Source organism: Xyrauchen texanus, chromosome 31 (genome assembly GCF_025860055.1).
Source record: "Xyrauchen texanus isolate HMW12.3.18 chromosome 31, RBS_HiC_50CHRs, whole genome shotgun sequence".
NCBI classification, from domain to species: domain Eukaryota; kingdom Metazoa; phylum Chordata; class Actinopteri; order Cypriniformes; family Catostomidae; genus Xyrauchen; species Xyrauchen texanus.
This window is the reverse complement of record NC_068306.1, coordinates 24480498-24500607: the sequence shown is the minus strand read 5'-3', so window position 1 is coordinate 24500607 and position 20110 is coordinate 24480498. Positions and strand designations below refer to the sequence as shown.

The 20110-nt window shown below is 43.5% G+C and overlaps 1 protein-coding gene across 2 annotated transcripts in view; it reads left to right on the top strand.

Moving 5' to 3' along the window:
- The first annotated feature begins 5120 nt into the window (after nt 1-5120).
- Nucleotides 5121-20110, top strand: part of LOC127625211 (dixin-A-like) — a 34176-nt gene continuing 19186 nt past the window's right edge. For both annotated transcript variants that reach the window (XM_052100353.1, XM_052100352.1), the window contains exon 1: nt 5121-5658. In XM_052100353.1, the coding sequence (XP_051956313.1) occupies nt 5636-5658 (23 nt within the window). In that variant the 5' untranslated portion in view covers nt 5121-5635. The remainder of the gene's footprint in view (nt 5659-20110) is intronic.

The following is a 20110-nucleotide window of genomic DNA, read 5'->3' as shown; positions in this document are numbered from 1 at the left end:
TCTGCAGTGTCTTGGACAACAAGTCACGCGATAAGATGTGTGGATTGACTGTCTCAGAAGCGGAGGCAACTGAGACTTGTACTGCGCCACCCGGATTGAGGTGAGTAACCAAGCCAAGGAGTGGGAATTGGGCATTCCAAATTGGGGAGAAAAGACAAATTTTTTTTTTAAATGTAACTGCACGTCGACGCAGTCCACTACAACTGTGCTTGGTCCACTTTTACCAGAGAAAGCCCCCTGGATGATAACAAGGATATCTGAGGTTGTGTAGCATTTTATCCAAGTTTACTTAAAGATCTGTGGATCATATCACATTGTATTTGGATTAAAGAAATTGTCTCAATTGGGAGCATCTGCTGTTTTTATTTTAAGTCTGTTTGTGTATCATAAAGTTAAAAGTGAAACGTGACAAAAGATATCTGTTTACAGCTTATAAACTCTAAAAGCTTTTTTTCTCTTGGCCTTGATTGTAACAATGTGCTGGCGCTGGCACTGGCACTGGCACTGACAAAGATGATGATGATGATGGCGTAAAGAACCGAAGTGCAAATTTATTCCAACATGTACCCAAAAAACCCTAACTACAAACATGAATTAAACATAAACATGAACTTGACATAACATAAACTTGGCTTGGCATAAATTAGACTAGACATGAACTTGAACTAACAACCAAAGTTACATTCAACAATACCTGACAATGGACCATGGAAAACATGAGGGTTAAATACATGACATGGGAGACAAAGATAACAATAAACACTAAGAACTCTAAACAAGAAAATCAACCAATGAAAACAAGACACATCTACAAGGAGGGAAACATGAAATCAATTGACAAGGGAACCACATGACACGAAACAGGAACTACAATTTCAAATAAAAGACATGAAAAACATGAACCAACAAAATACACTTGACATTGATATTAATTTGATATGTGAATTAAATAATATGTTTTGTATTCTACTCACAAACTCTCCGATAGGCACAATGATTTGACTGAATATTTGACTTTGTGTTCAGTAAATAATCATAAGTCTCATAAGTTATGTAAACAGATCACTTTTAATTTGTCAGCAAAATAAAAAGCAGCTGGTAAGAGTTGGTTATATTGCCTTTATGCATTATAAAGTCTTTAAAATGACACCCATTTTGCGTTATTCAGGCAAGTAGTTATTACTTAATGTGACTTTATTTTTCATCACAGGACGTCAAAAGTATGCCAAAATATTTATTAATAATTATTTAAGCGACTAAAGAGCAAGCATACAGTAATTTCCTCAATTATTTTCTCCCTGCAATGTAGTCAACATGTTTAATAAGTAATTATTTTGTACATAGGCCTACATTTCAACATGCTCACATACTTTGAGCTCCTTTCTGATGCTATCATAATTTCATAAATTCTTTTGAATCCAGAAATGACATTGCTTGCATTGATTTTGTTTATGTATTAAACGTATAGCATTTTGGCTGTGCACTACCACGTGGAGCCTACGCCATAGGTTCGACGCAGAAGCATAAATCAGCCTTAATAGTTGATAAGCTGAAGATGGTCCATTACTTTAGGAAATATAATGCGTTTTATACAATATAACTAGATTTATTAACATTTGTAGAGCTTATTATATGATATGAAGGAACATCTCACCTAACAGACTGCTGAGAGTTGCTATCTGTAGCTTAAAAATGGTTCTTAACTAGATAGAGCGAAACCACACTACTCACTTTAACAGGATCCATTAGTTTTGCGTATCATACTAGCATTATGAAATAATGCCCTCTTGCTGTGGCTGCAGGTATTGCAGCTTAGCAATGGATAATCAGATCTGCAAATCCAAACGTATGTTTCATCCAGAACGTATGTGATGCTGCGCTTGAAATAGTCTGGAATGATTAAAAATGATATATTCAGAGTGAGTAGATTCCTTCGGAGATTTCAAACAGTTTAGCTTAAACTTTAAAGGATCAGAACAACATCCATGATCACCTAAACAGTCCTAGAACTTGAAACAGCTTTTCTATCCATTTCTAATCTCTCTGTATTTATTCTCCCACAGAGAACCCCTGCTGGAGTGTTTGAGCATTGGTCCAGCAGTATGAAGAACAAAAGGGAACATTTGAGGAAGAGATAGGAGCAAGATCCACAGGGTAAATACTAGATATATCAACCAATATTACTGAATGCAATGTCCTGAGGTGTGTTTTAAAACAAAAACATAAAAAAAATAAAAAAAAAAAGGTTTTAATAATATTTGCCAATGTTTATGCAGTCAGTTTTAATAGAGGCAAACTTATTGAAAGACTAGATGGAACCTTTGAACTTTTAAAAATGAATCTGTCACACTACAGCATTATTTAAGTGAACTACAAAAAGCTAAAAGGTTATTAAAAATAATGAAAGATTTGGTGCTGTGACGTGGTGATCAGTCACAGTACAAAAAACTATCTTTGTTCTTCACTCAGAGCCAAAAAGGAATTTGAAACAGCTGAGCAACAACATACTGCTTGCAAACATTCAGACACATTGTAACAATAATTACACCACTGGGGGAGGCATTTAGAGGTACATTTAAATATGGGGATGCTCAAGAGTACATGTAAAACATCAACTAATATGACATTAAATTACTTCATGCCTCATTCTTTGAGTAGAATTTACTCGAGATAAAAAAAAGCTGTTTTAATTACTAGATATAGTAAAATATATGCAGTAGATCTGTAATTTATAATGTTTACTGTGTGCTTTCATGCCGCTAATGCGCTAACACACTATAAGCAGCCACTGTATGCAAAGGTTACACTCTGTTATTGTAATATATATTATGACACCGATACCACTGCAAAAATAGGTGTGTAAAATAGTGTAAATGGGCAGAATACCATCAAAAGAAAAATAATATCTTTGTGCAAATGTTGAATGCCTTTTGGCTGCAGATGGCAAATGTGTGAAAGGGCACTTAAGAGTGTCTAAGTAGATGCACAGGGCTATCCTTAAGGCTGTGCAACTGGTGCGGTCGCACTATGCCCCGCGCTTCGGGGGGAGGGGGCCCCATGGCGATAGGTTCTTCCGCCCCCAACCCCCTGGTGCGGTCCCCCCAGAGATTGATACAGACAGTGAGATCGCTATCATGGAAGGCCCCGGATCGTGAACACTACCGACAGGAACAGGAATGCTCTCCACTGACGACTAAACCCCCCCACCCCCAACTCCTACCCCTCGTCCGACTGTTAAAAGAAACCTTCAACTAGAACGCTGTCCACCAAACCCCCCACCCCACGGCCCATCAGGAAGTGGCCCCACACATTCGACATCATCATAGGCCCCGCCCTTTCTGGCAACGGCCCTGAATCTGCACACCGTTGTGTTCGTGTTTACTGATCTTAATTTACTGAAAAGGAATTAATTGTCAGCTTCAATGAAGGATGAGCTACTGTTGATATGGCAGCAAGAAGATGTTTAGCAGCCAATACAAAGTTTTCCTGAAGGTTCGCCCTGACAAGCTGTTTGCCAGATGTTTTTATAATTGATGTTGTTTCTTCGATTTCGTATGAAGTTTGCAGGGACCTTTAGTCAAACCCAGTGAAACAGCTGATCTTCTCTCAATCATCTAAAACAATACTGGCTTTTTGCAGAACATCCCATAAAACTAATTTGCTTCATGTTGCAAAATGTCAGCTCTTCTCATCCCTCTTAGTTACAATATATACAACTCGTTATCACAACACATTTATTCTCCTCTCTGCTTTTATAATAGATAGATAGGCTGGAGGATGCTGTCACGAGGTGCTTGTTTTTTAAAGCCCAAAATGTTATTGCGGTGTTCTGCCCACTGGCTATCTCTGAGGCATCATCATGCTTTGCAACTGGAAACCATAAAATGTGTGACTGTCCTTGTATGTGAGACCGCTACTGTTCTAGGACATTCAGATTGTCAGGGCAATGACATGGACTGGAATTTATAGACACTTGATCGGTCAGTTGACAGATCTGGAGGTCTCACTGACATACAGGGAAGCTGACAGCATTTCATAACTTAGTGAAAACTGCAGAGCCACTCTGATACTATGGTACTAGTTTAATATACCTACTTTATTCTATTCTGTTCTGTTCTGATATATTCTTTCCTATACTATTCTAATTTTGGGTTGAGGTAGACATATTTTAGCACAGTTATTTTGCCAAATCTTTATACAGAATTTCAAAGCTGCTCAGAGCCACCTTATTATGACTTGACTTTAAGTGCCTTTAAGATGATAGTGAACCATTGACATTTCTGATGCCTCTGCAATCCATTTGTACAGAACAGTATTTTTGTTTTGTAATTAATGATAGCACTACCAGTGCTTTGCATACGTTGTGCATCCATTGACAAAAAATTATATTTTATATTTAATTATAAATTGTATCAATAAAGATTACTATCGAAATGGATTATTTTAGATTAGACAATTTTCATGCCAATATTTTCAATTCTACTAGAGACATGGTGCAGTGGTAGCAAGCATGCTATTGATAGTGCTCACATGAGTGATTCTGGTTAGAGTCTGTATTACAGCATGTCCCGATCACATTGTGCCCTCTCTGCCCAATAATATATATTTCCCAACAATTTCCTGCTGTACTATCTAATAAAGAAGCAAAAGACAAAAAATAAGAAACAATGTTTTCTAATAATATTTCCGTTTCTAATTTACATTATAATCTACTATACATTATTTAAAGATTATATGTCAGACTGACTAATATTCACCTCTGATAATGAAAAGCATGTTATCTGATTCTTTTGTGCCTGTCTTCTGTGAAAGAAAACTTATGCCTGAATGTTGTTTTAAATCAGAATGCAGTCTGTAGCAACTGTCGAGATGAGATCTCTGCAAACTTCCAGTGTCTCTCCCAATCAAGCCAGCCTAATTGACAGGAGCCCCCATACCAGTCCCCCTCCATCAAAATGCTGATCCTAACAGATGAGGGGAAGAACTGTGTGTGTGTGTGGGGGGGGGGTTGTTGGAAGGAAAAGGGGAAGGGTAAACAGAGGAAGGCTGGACGAAGTCTGACATCTCTGCACAGAAAAATAGGAGCTGTTGAGGGACATGCAGATCTCAGTGATGGAGAGCTTTAAGGAGAAAGGCAGTCGCCTCTGAACAGTGTTGAACAGAAAAATTATCCCTTAGGGATAATTAGCCAAACTCAGGACGATCACACAGCCAGAGAGTGAAAAAGGAGGGGGCAGGATGCAGCTGCGTTGGTGACGGAGCAGTGCTTCTCTCTCCTGTCACTGTGGATGGCTTGAAAACAGGATTTCCATATGAACAACCTCGAGTGCAGCTGAAGAGCAAATCACATGAACTGAGATGCTTTGAGCTAACACTCTGTAAGGACATATGATGCTGTCACCTCCAAACGTGGTTTTAAAAATGGTTCAGGGTACAGATAGATGCACTGTAATATGAGAACCTAGTTGTTAAAGGTTCTGTAATGCTGTAGACAGTTTATTCCCTGTGTTTACTGTGGCGCTGTGTCAAGACTCAACTAAAGAAGTTGAATTTAAGAAGGATGCTGATGGCCAGACTTCCTGATGTTCTATGGATAAATAAATGGGGTGCAGAGGGGTAGAAACTCACTGTCAGAATGGGAGCAAACCAAATTAAATGGTAAGAATCTATCCCAGCATATTTGTTATGTGATAAAATAATTGAACAGTTGATATTTCTTTGAACAGTGCATATGAGCCTGTGAGGCTGTTTTTTTCTATATAGCAATTGCTATCCAAAAATAATTTTGTATAATAAGATTTTACTCAATGACTCACGTTTTTGATCCCATCCTGTAATTGTAACCATTACCTGAGCTGAGACATGCCTCAGTTAAGGGCCGTTCACACTGACAGCAATTTGAAGTGACAAAGCGACCAAAAGTAGGTAATTTTTAAGGATAGTTGGTGATTCAAGATGACATTCTGTTAGTGACAGGGACCTTTGACAATGTGACAAAGTTTTGCAGAGTGCAACTTTATGCAGTACAGCGACTTTGATTTCAATGTTGTCAATAAAAACGCCTGTTAAAAAAGTTTCCTGAATTTTGACTGAGAAGGACATTGCTGTATCACTGCTTTATGCTCTGCACTGAGAGCATGTAGTGTTGTGTATTGCAGCTGTCACTGCTGTCACTTATTTTAATCATCTTCTCAATGTCAGTACCTCAGTAGGGTGCTTTAAGTGTGGCAAGTCATCACACTGTCTATCATTAGAAGCCGTCATAGGCATACAACATTATACTGTGTCACTTTTTCAGACTCTACTTGATAGTAGTGCCATGAATTCATAAGGATTTGACAAAGTATTGAATATTTTGTGCAGGTTTATGTGCAACTAGTTTTGTTTTAATGCAGTTTAGTTTACTATCATATGTGCAAAGAATGTCGTATATGGCTGCTTAAACTCTCTTTCTTCAAAACAGCCTCCCAGATTTGAAACCCTCACTCTGGAATTCTGTAGCCCAGAATTTCCATAATGTTGACATTCTCATCTGGTGGCATTTTTCTTTAAATAACAGAGGCTCCTTTGCCCAATTACAAATGCTCAAATGTAAATATACTTTAATTAGCTTCCTGTGATCCCTCCAAATGACTTCTGGGTTTATGATGGGCATCTGATGGGCTCTCATGAGAATCATTTAATAACCCTTCAGATCGACTCATCTCATGTGAGAATCTGAGAGCAGAATGTGTTTATTTGCACTGGATCACTTATTGGTCATTTTTGTGGTTTGATATGTGAGTCTGTGGGAAGCCACGTATTTGAGGAATGTGAGAAAAATTGAGTAACACTACTGAGATCCAGTAATATTTGTCAGGGGAGAAAATGTTTTGGGAGGATCACAGCAGGCCGAGTTAAAGAGATTACTGGGTTTCCTTCTGGGTGTCTAAAGCTCTAATGCCAGGCTGAATTCTATTAATAGACGATCAGTGCAGACTTCACCATATAGCAACAGTTATTTTATGTACCTTTTGCCTTCAGACATTGGTTATATAATGAAAAAAAAAAATGAACCGCTGCATGCTGCAAAAGCTTATGAAAAATGTTGCTCTATGTTTGTCATTCTTTTTAGTTTGCATTTCAAAAAGAATAGTTTGAGCACTGATTTGCTTGTGAAGTGTCTCAGTTCAGGCTTGAATTTGATCCAGAGGGGAAACACCAAGCTATAACAATTCTTTATTTTCTCGTTTAGATCAGATAAGTTTCAGGTGACTTGGTGTCTATTTGTTAATTGCGTTTGTGTTTTTTTGACTAACATAGTACAGAATGCAGAAGGGAATGGTGGAGAAACTGGGGAAAGTAAGTGGCTTTAGTATCAGTTTGTGTGGTTAAGGGTGAGGACAGGAGTCTGAATAAGGTTTTGAAAGAGAACAGTCCCCTCCATCCCCCTCCCCACAACGTGAGAAAAATAAAACAAAGAGAGTAATGTGAAGTACGACAGGCTCGTCTCTTTCAGGGTCTCTGTGGTCCGTAGCCTAGATTACGACAATGAGAACTAGCACAATATACACACTAAACAAAAAACAACAAGCGCTCTGTTTCTTTAGAGAAGCTGCATTGTTGCTTTGTTTCAAAGGAAAAATAGATTAGCCTAGGCCTTAGCCTAGAGCTCTAAAGATATCTAAAGTTTTCCAAACAGTGATCTGCTGCCACTGGAGTGGCAAATCCAGTTGCACACCATGAAATCTGGACCCTGTGGTCAGTGGGTGCAAGTGGGCAAGCCTGGGTTAGGTGCAAGCTCTAGAAATTAAATATACAATGTCAAGTGGAAATTGCCTGAAATTATGTGCGACATATTTATTTATTTATCTAACATAATTTTTCCAATAAATATCACTTAAGAGTATCAATATGTATTCCAAAGCATTGTTTTCTTAGAGGCCATACAGACAGAATGCATTGCACTAAAAGATAGACACAGCGCAACAAATAGAACAGAACAGAGGTGTCTTGAAAGAGGTTTTTTGTTTTACTTTACAAAGTGTCTAAAATGTAGCACTCCTGTGTGAGACACTGAAAAAACAAGACATGGTGCAGTGGTAAAACATGTCCGTCCAGTGCAGATGGTTGCAAAAAACGTGTTTGGTGTGAATGACCCTTTACCGATTGAAGTGCCACAATAGCTGTGAGGATTGACTTATAGAAAACACCAGACATTAATCAAACCATTCCCTCGGTCTGAAAATAAACATGAATCCTCCAAAGATCACTGAGGCTGGATTACTCGCTTTGGGTTTTGGTTGAAATATAATTTTATTTCACTGTAACAGTGAATAGAAAGAATGAGTTAGATGAGATTTTTCCCTCAAGATAAACAGGCAATGCACCAGATGGACTGCGTCCAGTGTTGATTGTGAGAGCATCTTCTCACTCCCTCTAACAGGGATGCCACTTGCATAGAACACTTATCTCATAGTATGTTATGTTTACGTTTTTAGAAACTGTCATCTTTTTGCACTACTGAGTACTGGTCGGCGCTGCACTGTGTCTATTGTCCTGTTCATTGTCAGTAATTTGTTGTACTGTCCCGTAATTTGCACATGTTTGCACATGCACTTTATATAGGTATATATATAGGTATTTTATATAGGTATTTTATTTCGTTGTGTTGTCTCATGTGGTCCTGTGTTGGTTGTTTTTATGTAGCACCATGGTCCTGGAGGAACGTTGTCTCGTTTTGCTGTGTACTGTACTAACTGTATATCAGTGGCGGCTGCTGGTCTTTCAAAGAGGGGAAGCTCATTTTCGGCCTACATTATAAACTTATTTAAAAGTAAATTCTGCCCTACGTTCCTTTTCGAGAAAATGCACTGTGACTCTGTCGTACCAACTAGGCGTCTTTTCCAGTGACTTGACCAGTGTCTTCTCAATGGCCAGCAGAGCTAGGCTGCTTAAACGACCTTGGCCCATTGTGTTACGGGTGTAGGACTTGAGACGCTTTAAACAGGAGAAGCTCCTTTCTACACCTGCAGATGTAGCTCCAATTGTTGCCACTAATGAGAACAGTTTGTAAAGCTGAGGAATTGCACTGTCCAACTCCATGTCTTTGAGGAACACCAAGTAATCACACAGCTTTCCCTCAGTTACCCTGCAAGTCCTGATCTGAATACAGGACTTGAAGTTCAGACCTCAGTCTCCCTGAATCAAAGTGATGGCCATAACTTTTCAGGACACTTTGGAAGGCCTCCTCTGGAAATTCTTGTCTCATGTCATCAAATTTCCCTGGATTGACTAATTCTAAGAAGAGCATACTTTCCAAATTTGAAAAACGTTGAGGAATCTGCTCCAAGATGTTATCAAGGATGGCCATTTAGAGATTTCTGTAGTGCTCTTGGGGATCCTGCAATTGGGTCAGACGGCGCTTTCTCATGGGCTCATCTCGTGGGTCTGATGTGAGATCTGCTGTTTTGGCATAAACAGCTTGGAAAGCCCCCTCTGACCTTTTCTCTTTGACAAATGCAAGAAGAGATTCAATTCTTTTGAACACAAACTCAAAATCCTCCAGTTTCCTCAGAAAGCCTTTGGCACAATCCAGTGTATCATCATCAATTGTCGTGTCTGCAATGATGTTTTCAAATGTCTGCAGGAGGTCATCATAATTGTTTGCCACAGTGCTCACTATCCGTGATGTGAAATTCCATCGAGTAGGAGCGTTTCTGGGCAACCTTGAACAGCCTGCAGACTCCAGAAAAGACGTCCTCTTTGTGGATTTTGAAAAAAATGTGCCAAACCCAATTTGCACAGTGCAAAAAAAGCCTGAGTGCAAAAAAAATTCTGCACTCAGGCAAGCATTTAGCCCCCTGTGATAGCACCAGATTCAGTCTGTGTGCATAGCAGTGCACAAACATTGCACTTGGGGCTATTGCTTTCACTTTGGCCTGCAGACCATTGAGTGCTGAAGCCATGACATCAGCCCCATCATAGGTCTGTGCCACAAGCTTATCCTCAAAATTGTAGGCCTGCATGTTTCTCATTTAAAACATCAAAGACGGACTGAGCATCTCGCCCTCCAGAAACATCAAAAAATCCAATAAAGCGCTCCTGAATTTTACCTGCACTATCCACATAGCGAACAATGACAGAGAGTTGGGCACGGCAGGATATATCAGTTGTTTCATCCACCTGCCATCCAAAAAAGGGAGCATCCTGAATTTCATCTCTGATCTGATCAGAAATGTTGGCTGCAAGAGCAGAGATCAAGTCATTTTGAATAGTATGGGACATACCAGAAAACACAGTTGAGGACTCTAATTGTGTGGACAGTACAGAGTCATATTTAGATAATGTTTCTGTGAACTTCCTGTAATTTCCCTTGTTGGATGATTCACTACTCTCATCATGTCCCCTAAATGACAGCTCCTGTCGGCCAAGCAAGGATGTTACATCAATAAGGCGGTTTAGGAAGGCCCTGTTTTGTTTGACTGTTTCATTATGTTTAGTCACTTGAATGCGAGCACCTTCATTGATTGCATGCTCAACCCTGATCCTGCCCATGCAACTTAATCTTGTACATGCACTCACATGTTCATTGCTCTTTTCATGTCTTTTATATGCCCTGTCAAAGTTAGACAGATCTCCAAACCCCACTTTTGACCAAACAACACATCCGTGAGATGGTTTCATCAAGAGGCATGGCCAGCAGTACATTTTATTTGTCACAGCACTTCCAGTCAGCCAGCTAACTTTGTCATACCAGGAGAGCTGAAAAGACCTGTTATTTTTCCCTATTTTTTGCACTAAATCAATCTTAGGTGTTGATCTGCCCTGCTGTTTAATTCTAATTTTTTCCTCGTAAGGAAGACTTTCAAATGGCTTCGCCAAAATCAGGTCGACAATATTAGCACCGTCTGCCATCGTGCGCAGTTTCACCCGTACGACTCTAGCCTAGCCTACTGTATGAATGAATGAATAAATGAACGAACGAACGAACGCTCTAAAACAAAATATATTAAACATGGTAAAACTGAAACAAGGAATGTGGTGTATAATTGTGTGAAATATATTATGCAAATTGACTAGCAATTTCGCCAAACAAATATAAAGAAATAGGTTGCAGCAGTTTGTCTTTCGACTACACTTGAGAAATCCGCGATGGGACTGAGCGCGAAATAGCTTCAGTGACTTCTTATAGTACAGATTCAGCTGTCAATCAAAAGGAGATGCAGTCTTTCGACAGATCCTCCAGTCATCACGCTGAAGCCCGAGTCCGGGCCAGCCCACTCCTCATTCACCCCCAGAGACGCTGAGCGTCCGTGGGCGGACATAATCGAAGCATTTATCCAATGACCGTCTATTTTCGAGCACTGAAAAAACTGTTCAGAGCAGCCCCATTGAAGTCAATGGACGCTCGGCTTCAACAGGGAAATGCACTGATGCTACGGGAATGTATGAGAAGTAAATCGAGTCAGCCGACCTGCTATATGTAATGTGGCTGATTCTGAACGAACTCGTCTTCGAGATGAACGTGTTCTAACGCATTTTTAGTCAATAAATTGTTTACACAATAGTACATATTTGACCATTATTTTTTTGACATTATAGGGGAAGCTGAGCTTCCCTTGCAGTCTTAAAGAAATCCCCACTGCTGTATATGGTTGAAACGACAATAAAAACCACTTGACTTGACTTGACTTGACTTGTGTCAAATGATGCAGGACTGTCGTTATATCTTTGTGACAGTTTGTAGGATAAATTATGTGGAAGGGGAAAAAAAGTTGCATGCATGAAGATGCAGTCCATTAACAGATGGATGGAAATGTTGATGTCCTCTCAGACAAGTTTTGCACTTAGTTGATCCATCATGGGCTGAGTTTAGATTAGTGTCCTTTGCCCCAGTGCATGAAAGACATTAGGGTGTAATGCCTTCACTCCTCTTGGCTAATTCATCTGGAAAACTGTACAGGCAACATGAGCCAACATACATTCAGCTCTCAGAAATATGCTCCCAATTCATAGTTCTCACAATATCTTACCTTACACTCTTAAAAATAAATGTTCCAGTTGAAACCAAAATGATTTTGCAGTCTAATTACATAAGAGAACCTATAACCAATTTTAAGAATTGAAGATGTAATAACTTTCATGCATATGAAAGTGCAAGATATTGGAAGTTGATCCATGAGTCTGTGACTTTGAAACGGATTACCATTGCATTATTGATAAGGCATCAGATCAAACAGAGCCACAGATCCTGATCCAGACATTCATATCTGCAAGGGGTCTCCATGGCAACTGGTTTTGAAAGGCTCTTTCCATCTTTGCTTCAGGACTGTTTATTTTTAGCTGACTGTGCCTTTCTGAGAAACCAGATGCAGCATCTGATAGACATATATAACACGATTTTAAGCATCTGCCTTTGTGTTTATTAAAAATGTTTGATTTATAGTTATCAGAGTGTTATGTAATTATGTTACTCACACTTCTAACATGCCCATGAGAATTATAATAGTAATGGAGTAACCCACAATTCTGTCATCTTTACTCACACTCCAGTCGTTACATACCTGTATGACTTACTTTCATATGTGGACACAAAATGAAATATTTTGAAGAATGTTGACACTGCTCTTTCTATACAAAGAAAGCATGAAATGTCAAGGGACTGTCATGCTCCAAAAAGAACCAAAAAAGTATCATAAAAGTAATCCATACAACCATGGCCGCCGCTGGCCAAATTGATGCCCTACGCAGAATTCCAGGTGGACGGGGGGGTTAGCAAAGACTGAATGCTCTCTCTGAAGGTGCACTTGTGGCCAGGATGCAAAGAACATATCTTGCCAGGTTTCTCAGGGCAGGGAACTGTGAGACCCTGAAGCTGTAAGTTCAAGCTTCAGGGTCTTATATTCTCCATGATCTGTGACAAAAATCTTTCTGCCCATTTCTGTCACATCAATGCCAAATACTCTGAGATTTTGCAGGAGGTGCCTTTGAATGTTTTCACTTGCCTTTGAGGTGCTTGAATCAAAAGGGGCAGCAAAAAGAACTCTTGAATGTAGCTCAGATAGGTCATTAATGTAATGAATTGTTCCTGAAAAAAGGACGTTTTGCAATTAGTTTCTGTCCATATGTCTGTGTAATGAAGACTCAGGTTGGTTTGGATCCATATGTGGCTTTATTAGAACAGTAAACTCAGGTCGTACAGGCAATGGTCTGGGACAGGCAAACAAAGTGAGGCAGAGAGGCAGAGGCGTAAACAGGGACAGGCTAATGATCAGGGCGGGCAGCAAATAGTCGTGGTACAAGGCAGGCTAGAGTAACTGGGCAGGTGGCTAACAAACTGGAACAGGGAATAGCTAGGTCGGTACACGGATAAACTAGAGAGGTAACTAATGATGCTTGGAAATGTCGCTGGGGCTAAACAAGACTTCGCAAGGAGGGAACAAACAGACGTGATTAAATAGAGTGAGGTAATAAGCAACAGCTGGGGTGAGTAATCAGTATTCGGGTGAATGCGATCTCCGGAGGCTCGAGGAGGAGGCGCCTTCAACCGTGTTCGTGACAGAGCCCCCCTCCTGTGAGCGGCTCCTGACGCGAAGATGCCACCCGCGCCGAGGTCTACCCCGAGGTCGAGGGGCCGGTCTCTCCGGGTTGGTCCGATGGTATTCTGTAATGAGGTTAGGGTCGAGGATGTCGTTGGTGCTGACCCAGGACCTTTCTTCCGGGCCGTACCCCTCCCAGTCAACCAGGTACTGCATCTGACCTCGGTGGCGCCTGGAGTCGAGCAGCCTTCGCACCAGGAAGGCCTCCTCGCCGCCCACGATCAGGGGAAGGGGTCTGAGAGTGGCCTCCTCTTCGGCCCCCGGGTCGTCGGCCGGTTTCAGTAGGGAGACATGAAAAGAGGGAGAGATTCGGTAATTAGTGGGGAGCTTGAGACGGAAAGTAACAGGGTTAATCTTTCTAAGGATTTTAAAGGGGCCAACATACCTAGGGCTGAGCTTTCTGCAAGGCTGGCGGAGGCGGAGGTCTCGGGTGGAGAGCCAAACCCATTGGCCTGGGGCGTAGTCGGGTCCGGGATGGCGGTGACGGTCTGTTTGCGACTCAGTGCGGTCCACGGCCCGCTGTAAGTGGACATGGGCCTGGTCCCATACTGCCTCGCTGCGCTGCAGCCAGTCGTTAACGGCGGGGACTTCCGAGGGTTCTCCGGACCAAGGGAAGAGAGGGGGCTGGTACCCCAGGATGCATTGGAAGGGGGTCAGTTTGGTGGATGGTTTGAGTAAGGAGTTCTGGGCGTACTCGGCCCATGGAAGGAATCTACTCCTGTCCGACTGGTTGTGGTGACAGTACCTGTGCAAGAACCTGACAATTTCTTGGTTTAGTCTCTCCGTTTGTCCATTGGACTGGGGGTGGTAACCGGAGGTGTGGCAGAGGTTGATGTTCAGGAGACGGCAGAAAGCCTTCCAGACCCTGGAGGTGAACTGGGTCCCCCAGTCCGAGACAATCTCTTCGGGCAGACCGTAGAAGCGGAACACGTACTGGAACAGGTGTTCGGCGGTTTCGAGGACGGTGGGTAGCTTGGGTAGAGGTATCAAGCGGCAAGCCTTGGAGAACCGATCTACGACCGTGAGGATGGTGGTGTGCCCCTGGGAGTTGGGTAGGTCGGTTACGAAGTCCATGGCGATATGTGACCAAGGACGATGTGGAATGGGGAGAGGTTGGAGCAGGCCGGCCGGTGGTTGTTTAGGGGACTTCGCTAGGTTGCAGGCTGAGCACCTCTTGACGAAGTCAGCAGTATCCTCGGGTAGGGTCCCCCACCAGAAGCGGTTACTCAGGAGACGGATGGTAGCTGTGATTCCGGGGTGGCCGGAACTTGAGGAGTCATGCACCCAGCTGAGTACCCTCTCCCGGAGGCTGGGGGGTACGAAGGTCCGACCCACAGGGCACTCAGGAGGAGGTGGGACTGAGACTTGAGCCTGGGAGATGTCTGACATGAGGTCCCACTGGACGGGGGCTAGGAAGAGCGCGGGCGAGACGATGGGTTCGGCTGTGAGGTTTTGGACTGTGGTCTCGTGTTGACGTGAGAGGGAGTCGGCCTTGGTGTTCTTGGAACCCGGGAGGTAGGAGATGTTGAAGTCAAAGCGGGTGAAGAACAGGGCCCATCGGGTCTGTCTGGGGTTGAGCCTCTTGGCGGAGCGGAGGTACTCAAGATTTCGGTGGTCCGTCAAGACCTGGAATGGTTGCCTGGCCCCCTCCAGCCAGTGACGCCATTCCTCCAGGGCTGCTTTTATGGCCAGAAGCTCCCGGTTACCGACATCATAATTTTGCTCGGCGGGAGTGAGTTTGCGGGAGTAGTAGACACAGGGAAACAGCTTAGGTGGGTTTCCTTGGCGCTGGGAGAGGATGGCTCCAATTCCAGTGTTCGAGGCGTCCACCTCTACCATGAAGGGAGGTCTGGATTGGGGTGGTGCAGGATGGGCGCAGTGGTGAAGCCTGCTTTGAGTTGGGCTAAGGCCTGGAGGGCTTCAGCTGGCCAGTGGAGTTGGTTTCCACCTTTCTTCAGCATGGCGGTAAGAGGGGAAGCAACTGTGCTGAAGTTGCAGATGAACTGGCGGTAGAAATTCGCGAAACCCAGGAAGCGTTGGAGCTCCTTCACCGTGGCGGGCTGAGGCCATTCCAGGATGGCTCGTACCTTGCGGTCATCCATGGACACTCCGTCTGGGCTGATGACGTACCCCAGGAAGGCTACCGACTTCAGGTGAAACTCACACTTCTCGGCCTTGGCGTACAACTGGTGCTGGATCAGGCGTTTGAGGACGGTTCGGACATGTGTGATGTGTTCCTCAAGGGAGTCAGAGTAGATCAGAATGTCGTCGATGTAAATGATTAGATAACGGTTGAGCAGGTCTCTGAACACATCATTGACGAAGGACTGGAACACCGAGGGACTGTTAGACAAACCAAATGGCATCACCAGATATTCATAATGGCCGCAGGTGGTGGAAAAGGCGGTCTTCCACTCGTCTCCCTCCCGAATACGCACCAGGTTATAGGCGGAGCGCAGGTCCAGCTTGGTGTAAATCTTTGCGCTCCTTAATTGCTCCAGAGCAGCAGGCACGAGTGGCAGGGGTTATCTGAATTTTATGGTGACGTCATTGAGGCCGCGGTAGTCGATGCACAGGCGAAGGGAGCCGTCCTTCTTGCCCACGAAGAAGAATCCGGCAGCTGCCGGGGACGTGGAGGGCCGGATGAACCCCTTGGCCAGCTCCTCCTCGATGTAAGACTTCATGGCTAAGGACTCGGGTTCTGACAGGGGAAAGACTCGGCCTAGGGGTGGTGTGGCTCCCGGCTTGAGTTCGATGGCACAATCGCTAGGTCGGTGGGGCGGAAGTAGGGAGGCCTTGGCCTTGCTGAAGGCCTCACTCAGGTCAGCGTACATGGGGGGTATCTGAGCAGAGTCATCAGGAGCCTTCTGGACGTTGGTGGTTCCCACGGTTAAGGGGTGGACTGTTTTCAGACACCTCGCCGAGCAGTCAGTGCCCCATTGTGTGATTTGACTGTGCCGCCAGGAGTTTCGTGGGTCGTGAAGACGGAGCCAGGGGAGGCCGAGGATTACCGGGTGGTGAGGGGAGGTGACGAGGTGCAGACTGATGGTCTCGGTGTGCAGCACTCCTACCTGCAGGCGGATGTCGGTAATGGTGTTGCACACTTGACCGGTACCCAGGGGCCGTCCGTCTAGGGCCGCCACTGCCAAGGGAGGTTCACACACAGTCAGGGGAATACCATGTTGCTTACAAAAGTTTTTTTTGAAATTACCAGCCGCACCAGAATCGATCATAGTGTGGACATTTAAGCTATATGATCGGTAGCAGAGTGAAATGGGAACTTTCAGGCTGGAACTGGTTAGGGTGGAAGAAAGGAACAAACTCACCCCTGGTTGTTGTCGCTCAGGCGGACGCGTCGGGCAGTTCTTTCTCCTCCGGAGTGAGGTGGGCGCGGTCTAACTGCATGGGTTCCGGAGCCGCTTGGCGCTGGGGTGCCGGAGCGGGCTGCGGGAGCCACCTAGCTGGTCGTCGGGAGCGGATGAGGTTGTCGACACGGATAGCCAACGAGATGAACTGCTCCAAAGTGGTCCCCTCATCGCGACACGCCAGCACAGACTGCAGATCCGCGCTCAGCCCCTGACGGAAGAGGAGTTTTAGGGTGCACTCAAGCCAGCCGGTTTGCGTTGCAAGGGTGCGGAAGGTGAGAGCGTAATCCACCGCTGTGCGATTTCCCTGGCGGAGAGCCAGGAGTTGCTCACCAGCGCTCTTGCCACATTCAGGGTGATCAAAGACCTCGATCAGGTTCTGCATGAACGAGTCAAAGGAAAATTGTGTGAAGCCCTGATTGTGCCAAACCGCGGTCGCCCAGTCGAGAGCGCGGCCCGTCAAAACGGAGCTGACGAAGAGAATCTTGCTCTGATCAGTCGGGTATATCGTCGGTTGTTGCGCGAGAAAAATAGAGCACTGCATTACGAAGCCTCTGCACTTCGAGGGTGTACCGTCGAATTTTTCCGGGAAGGCGAGTCGTGGGCTGGCAGCTGCTTGGGGAAGTGAATCGCCGGCTGACGCTTGGCTAGCTTGAGGAGCCGCGGGTGCGGTCGCGGGAAGCCGGCGCTGGTTGGAGTGCTGCCTGCACGGTGCGCATTATCTCCTCGATGGCTGAAGCGAGGCGCCCGAGCTGGAGCTGTTGCGCGGAGAGCTGGTTCGCCTGCGCCGAGAGTTCCTCCGACAGGCGGGTGATCACCGCTGGATCGAGGGGCATAAGATTCTGAATTTGGGGTTTTCATAAGCTGTAAGCCAAAATCATCAAAATTATATCAAATAAAGGCTTGAAATATCTTACTTTGCTTGTAATGAGTCTATATAATATATTAGTTTCACCTTTTAAATTGAATTACTGAAATTAATGAACTTTTGCACGATATTCTAATTTTTCGAGTTTCACCTATATATAAGCTCTGGTGAACTCCATGCCCAAGAGGGTTAAAACAGTGCTGGAAAATAATGGTGGCCACACAAAATATTGACACTTTGGGCCCATTTTGGACATTTTCACTTAGGGGTGTTCTCACTTTTGTTGCCAGCAGTTTAGACATTAATGGCTGTGTGATGAGTTATTTTGAGGGGACAGCAAATTTACACTGTTATACAAGCTGTACACTCACTACTTTACATTGTAGCAAAGTGTCATTTCTTCAGTGTTTTGACATGAAAAGATATAATCAAATATTTACAAAAATGTGAGGGGTGTACTCACTTTTGTGAGATACTGTGTATATATATTTACACAGTATATATACATATATATATAAATAAATCTATAAATGTCTATTGTCAGACCACCTGCTCCTGCCCAAAATTCACCAGAGTTACCGAACGCTACAGTTTTTAATTTCGGAAATGTAATCCCGTGCTTCAAGAAATCTAATTGAGTCAAACATTAATGCAGACCTCTACATTAGCTCTCAAATCTCTCAAACTTGGCACATAAAAGCTGTGTCCCAAACGGCACACTATAATATACTTTGCACTCAGTCATGTAGTGAATACATTTTCAAAGTGAAGTATCATCCCAAATAGAACACTTAACTTGTTTTTACTACACGGAAGCATTTGCCATTTAACAGCTCACGGAAGTGAAGTTTCAAGCGCACGTGATGTGTTGCCACTAGCTTTAGCATGTTAGCCAAGCTTAGTTCAACTCTTGTATCATAAACAATGTACACACATTCACACAGCTTGGGGGTAAAGTATTCAACTCACATTTGTAAGGTGCTGTATTCACTGAAGTTTTGCTAACTACTACATCATTATTTACAAATGTTTTGTCAGACCAGCAACGCATCCAGGTAACTCTGGCGCTTCTACGATCTACGGCAAGCCGCGTGCGCTGAGTGCGTGAAGTGTCCAACATTCCACACTCTGAAAAAATGCATCATCCGGGTACTTAAAATACACTTCTTTTTGCTGCATTTTCAGTGTTAACCCACTACTCGCATTATTTACACTACAAAATGGCATAGAATAGCGCAGGAGTATGTGGTTTGGGAATGCACCTAAAGACACTGTGCTGTGTTTGACATCTGTGATGCTAAAAGCCATTTTGTTTTCACAGGTGTCAGAACTTACCACTTTTAAGGAAAGAAAGTCATATGTGTTTGGAACAACATGAGGCTTAGTAAATGAGAACCATTCCTTAAAGTGTTTGGTATGCATTAGTAACACTCAGGCACGCACACCACATAAAGACGAGGCCGCGACTGATGCTGAACATCAACTAAACAAGGGCAGTCAAAATAAAATCAAACAGCTTTTTAAAACAGATTTATACTGCAACCATGTAATATAACCCTTAGTAAATGTTATTATACTGGTATCCACTGTTGCCCGTGAGAGACATCACAAATCATGTCTAATAAACAGCATATTAGAGTCAATTAACCCACACTCATCTGGGTCAGTATCACTTGCCGGTGAATCATCACCTTCACCTTCATTTGCCCGTCTTCCGTCCCATATTTACCCACACAACATCTGTCATCTCCTCACATTTGCCCTATTTGCTATATACTGCAGGAGATGCTACATCCCCTTTCCTGGTTACTAGGAGCCTGTAACCAATGGAAACCCACGTGTTTATGCCATCCACCCAACCCACGTACGTGCATACGTACGCATGCACACACACGCTGACGCAGTGGTGTCTAGATGTTGAGTGGATGCGATTGCGAGGTGACTGGATGTTTGGATAGTAATTGGCTGTGATTGGTGTCCCTATGCTGACTTGACGCAGATTGGATGGCTGGATGTTGACTGGGTGTGATTGGCTGTATTGATGATTGAGATTGTCTGTGACTGGAAGTGATTGGTATCTATGTTTTTTTTTTACTTTCCGTGAACTAGGATTTCTTGGAAACGGTGTTTAGGAGGTAGATAAATATTATGCAAAAGGAAATGGTCTGTTAATACCGAAAAGTGTCTTAAACGCAAGGTATATAGACATCCTAAAAGGGAAAATTCTATGGGTTTTTAAATCCATAGGGATCTCTTTCTCAATGGCGATAGCAGAAGTTATCTAGAAGCTAGATCTC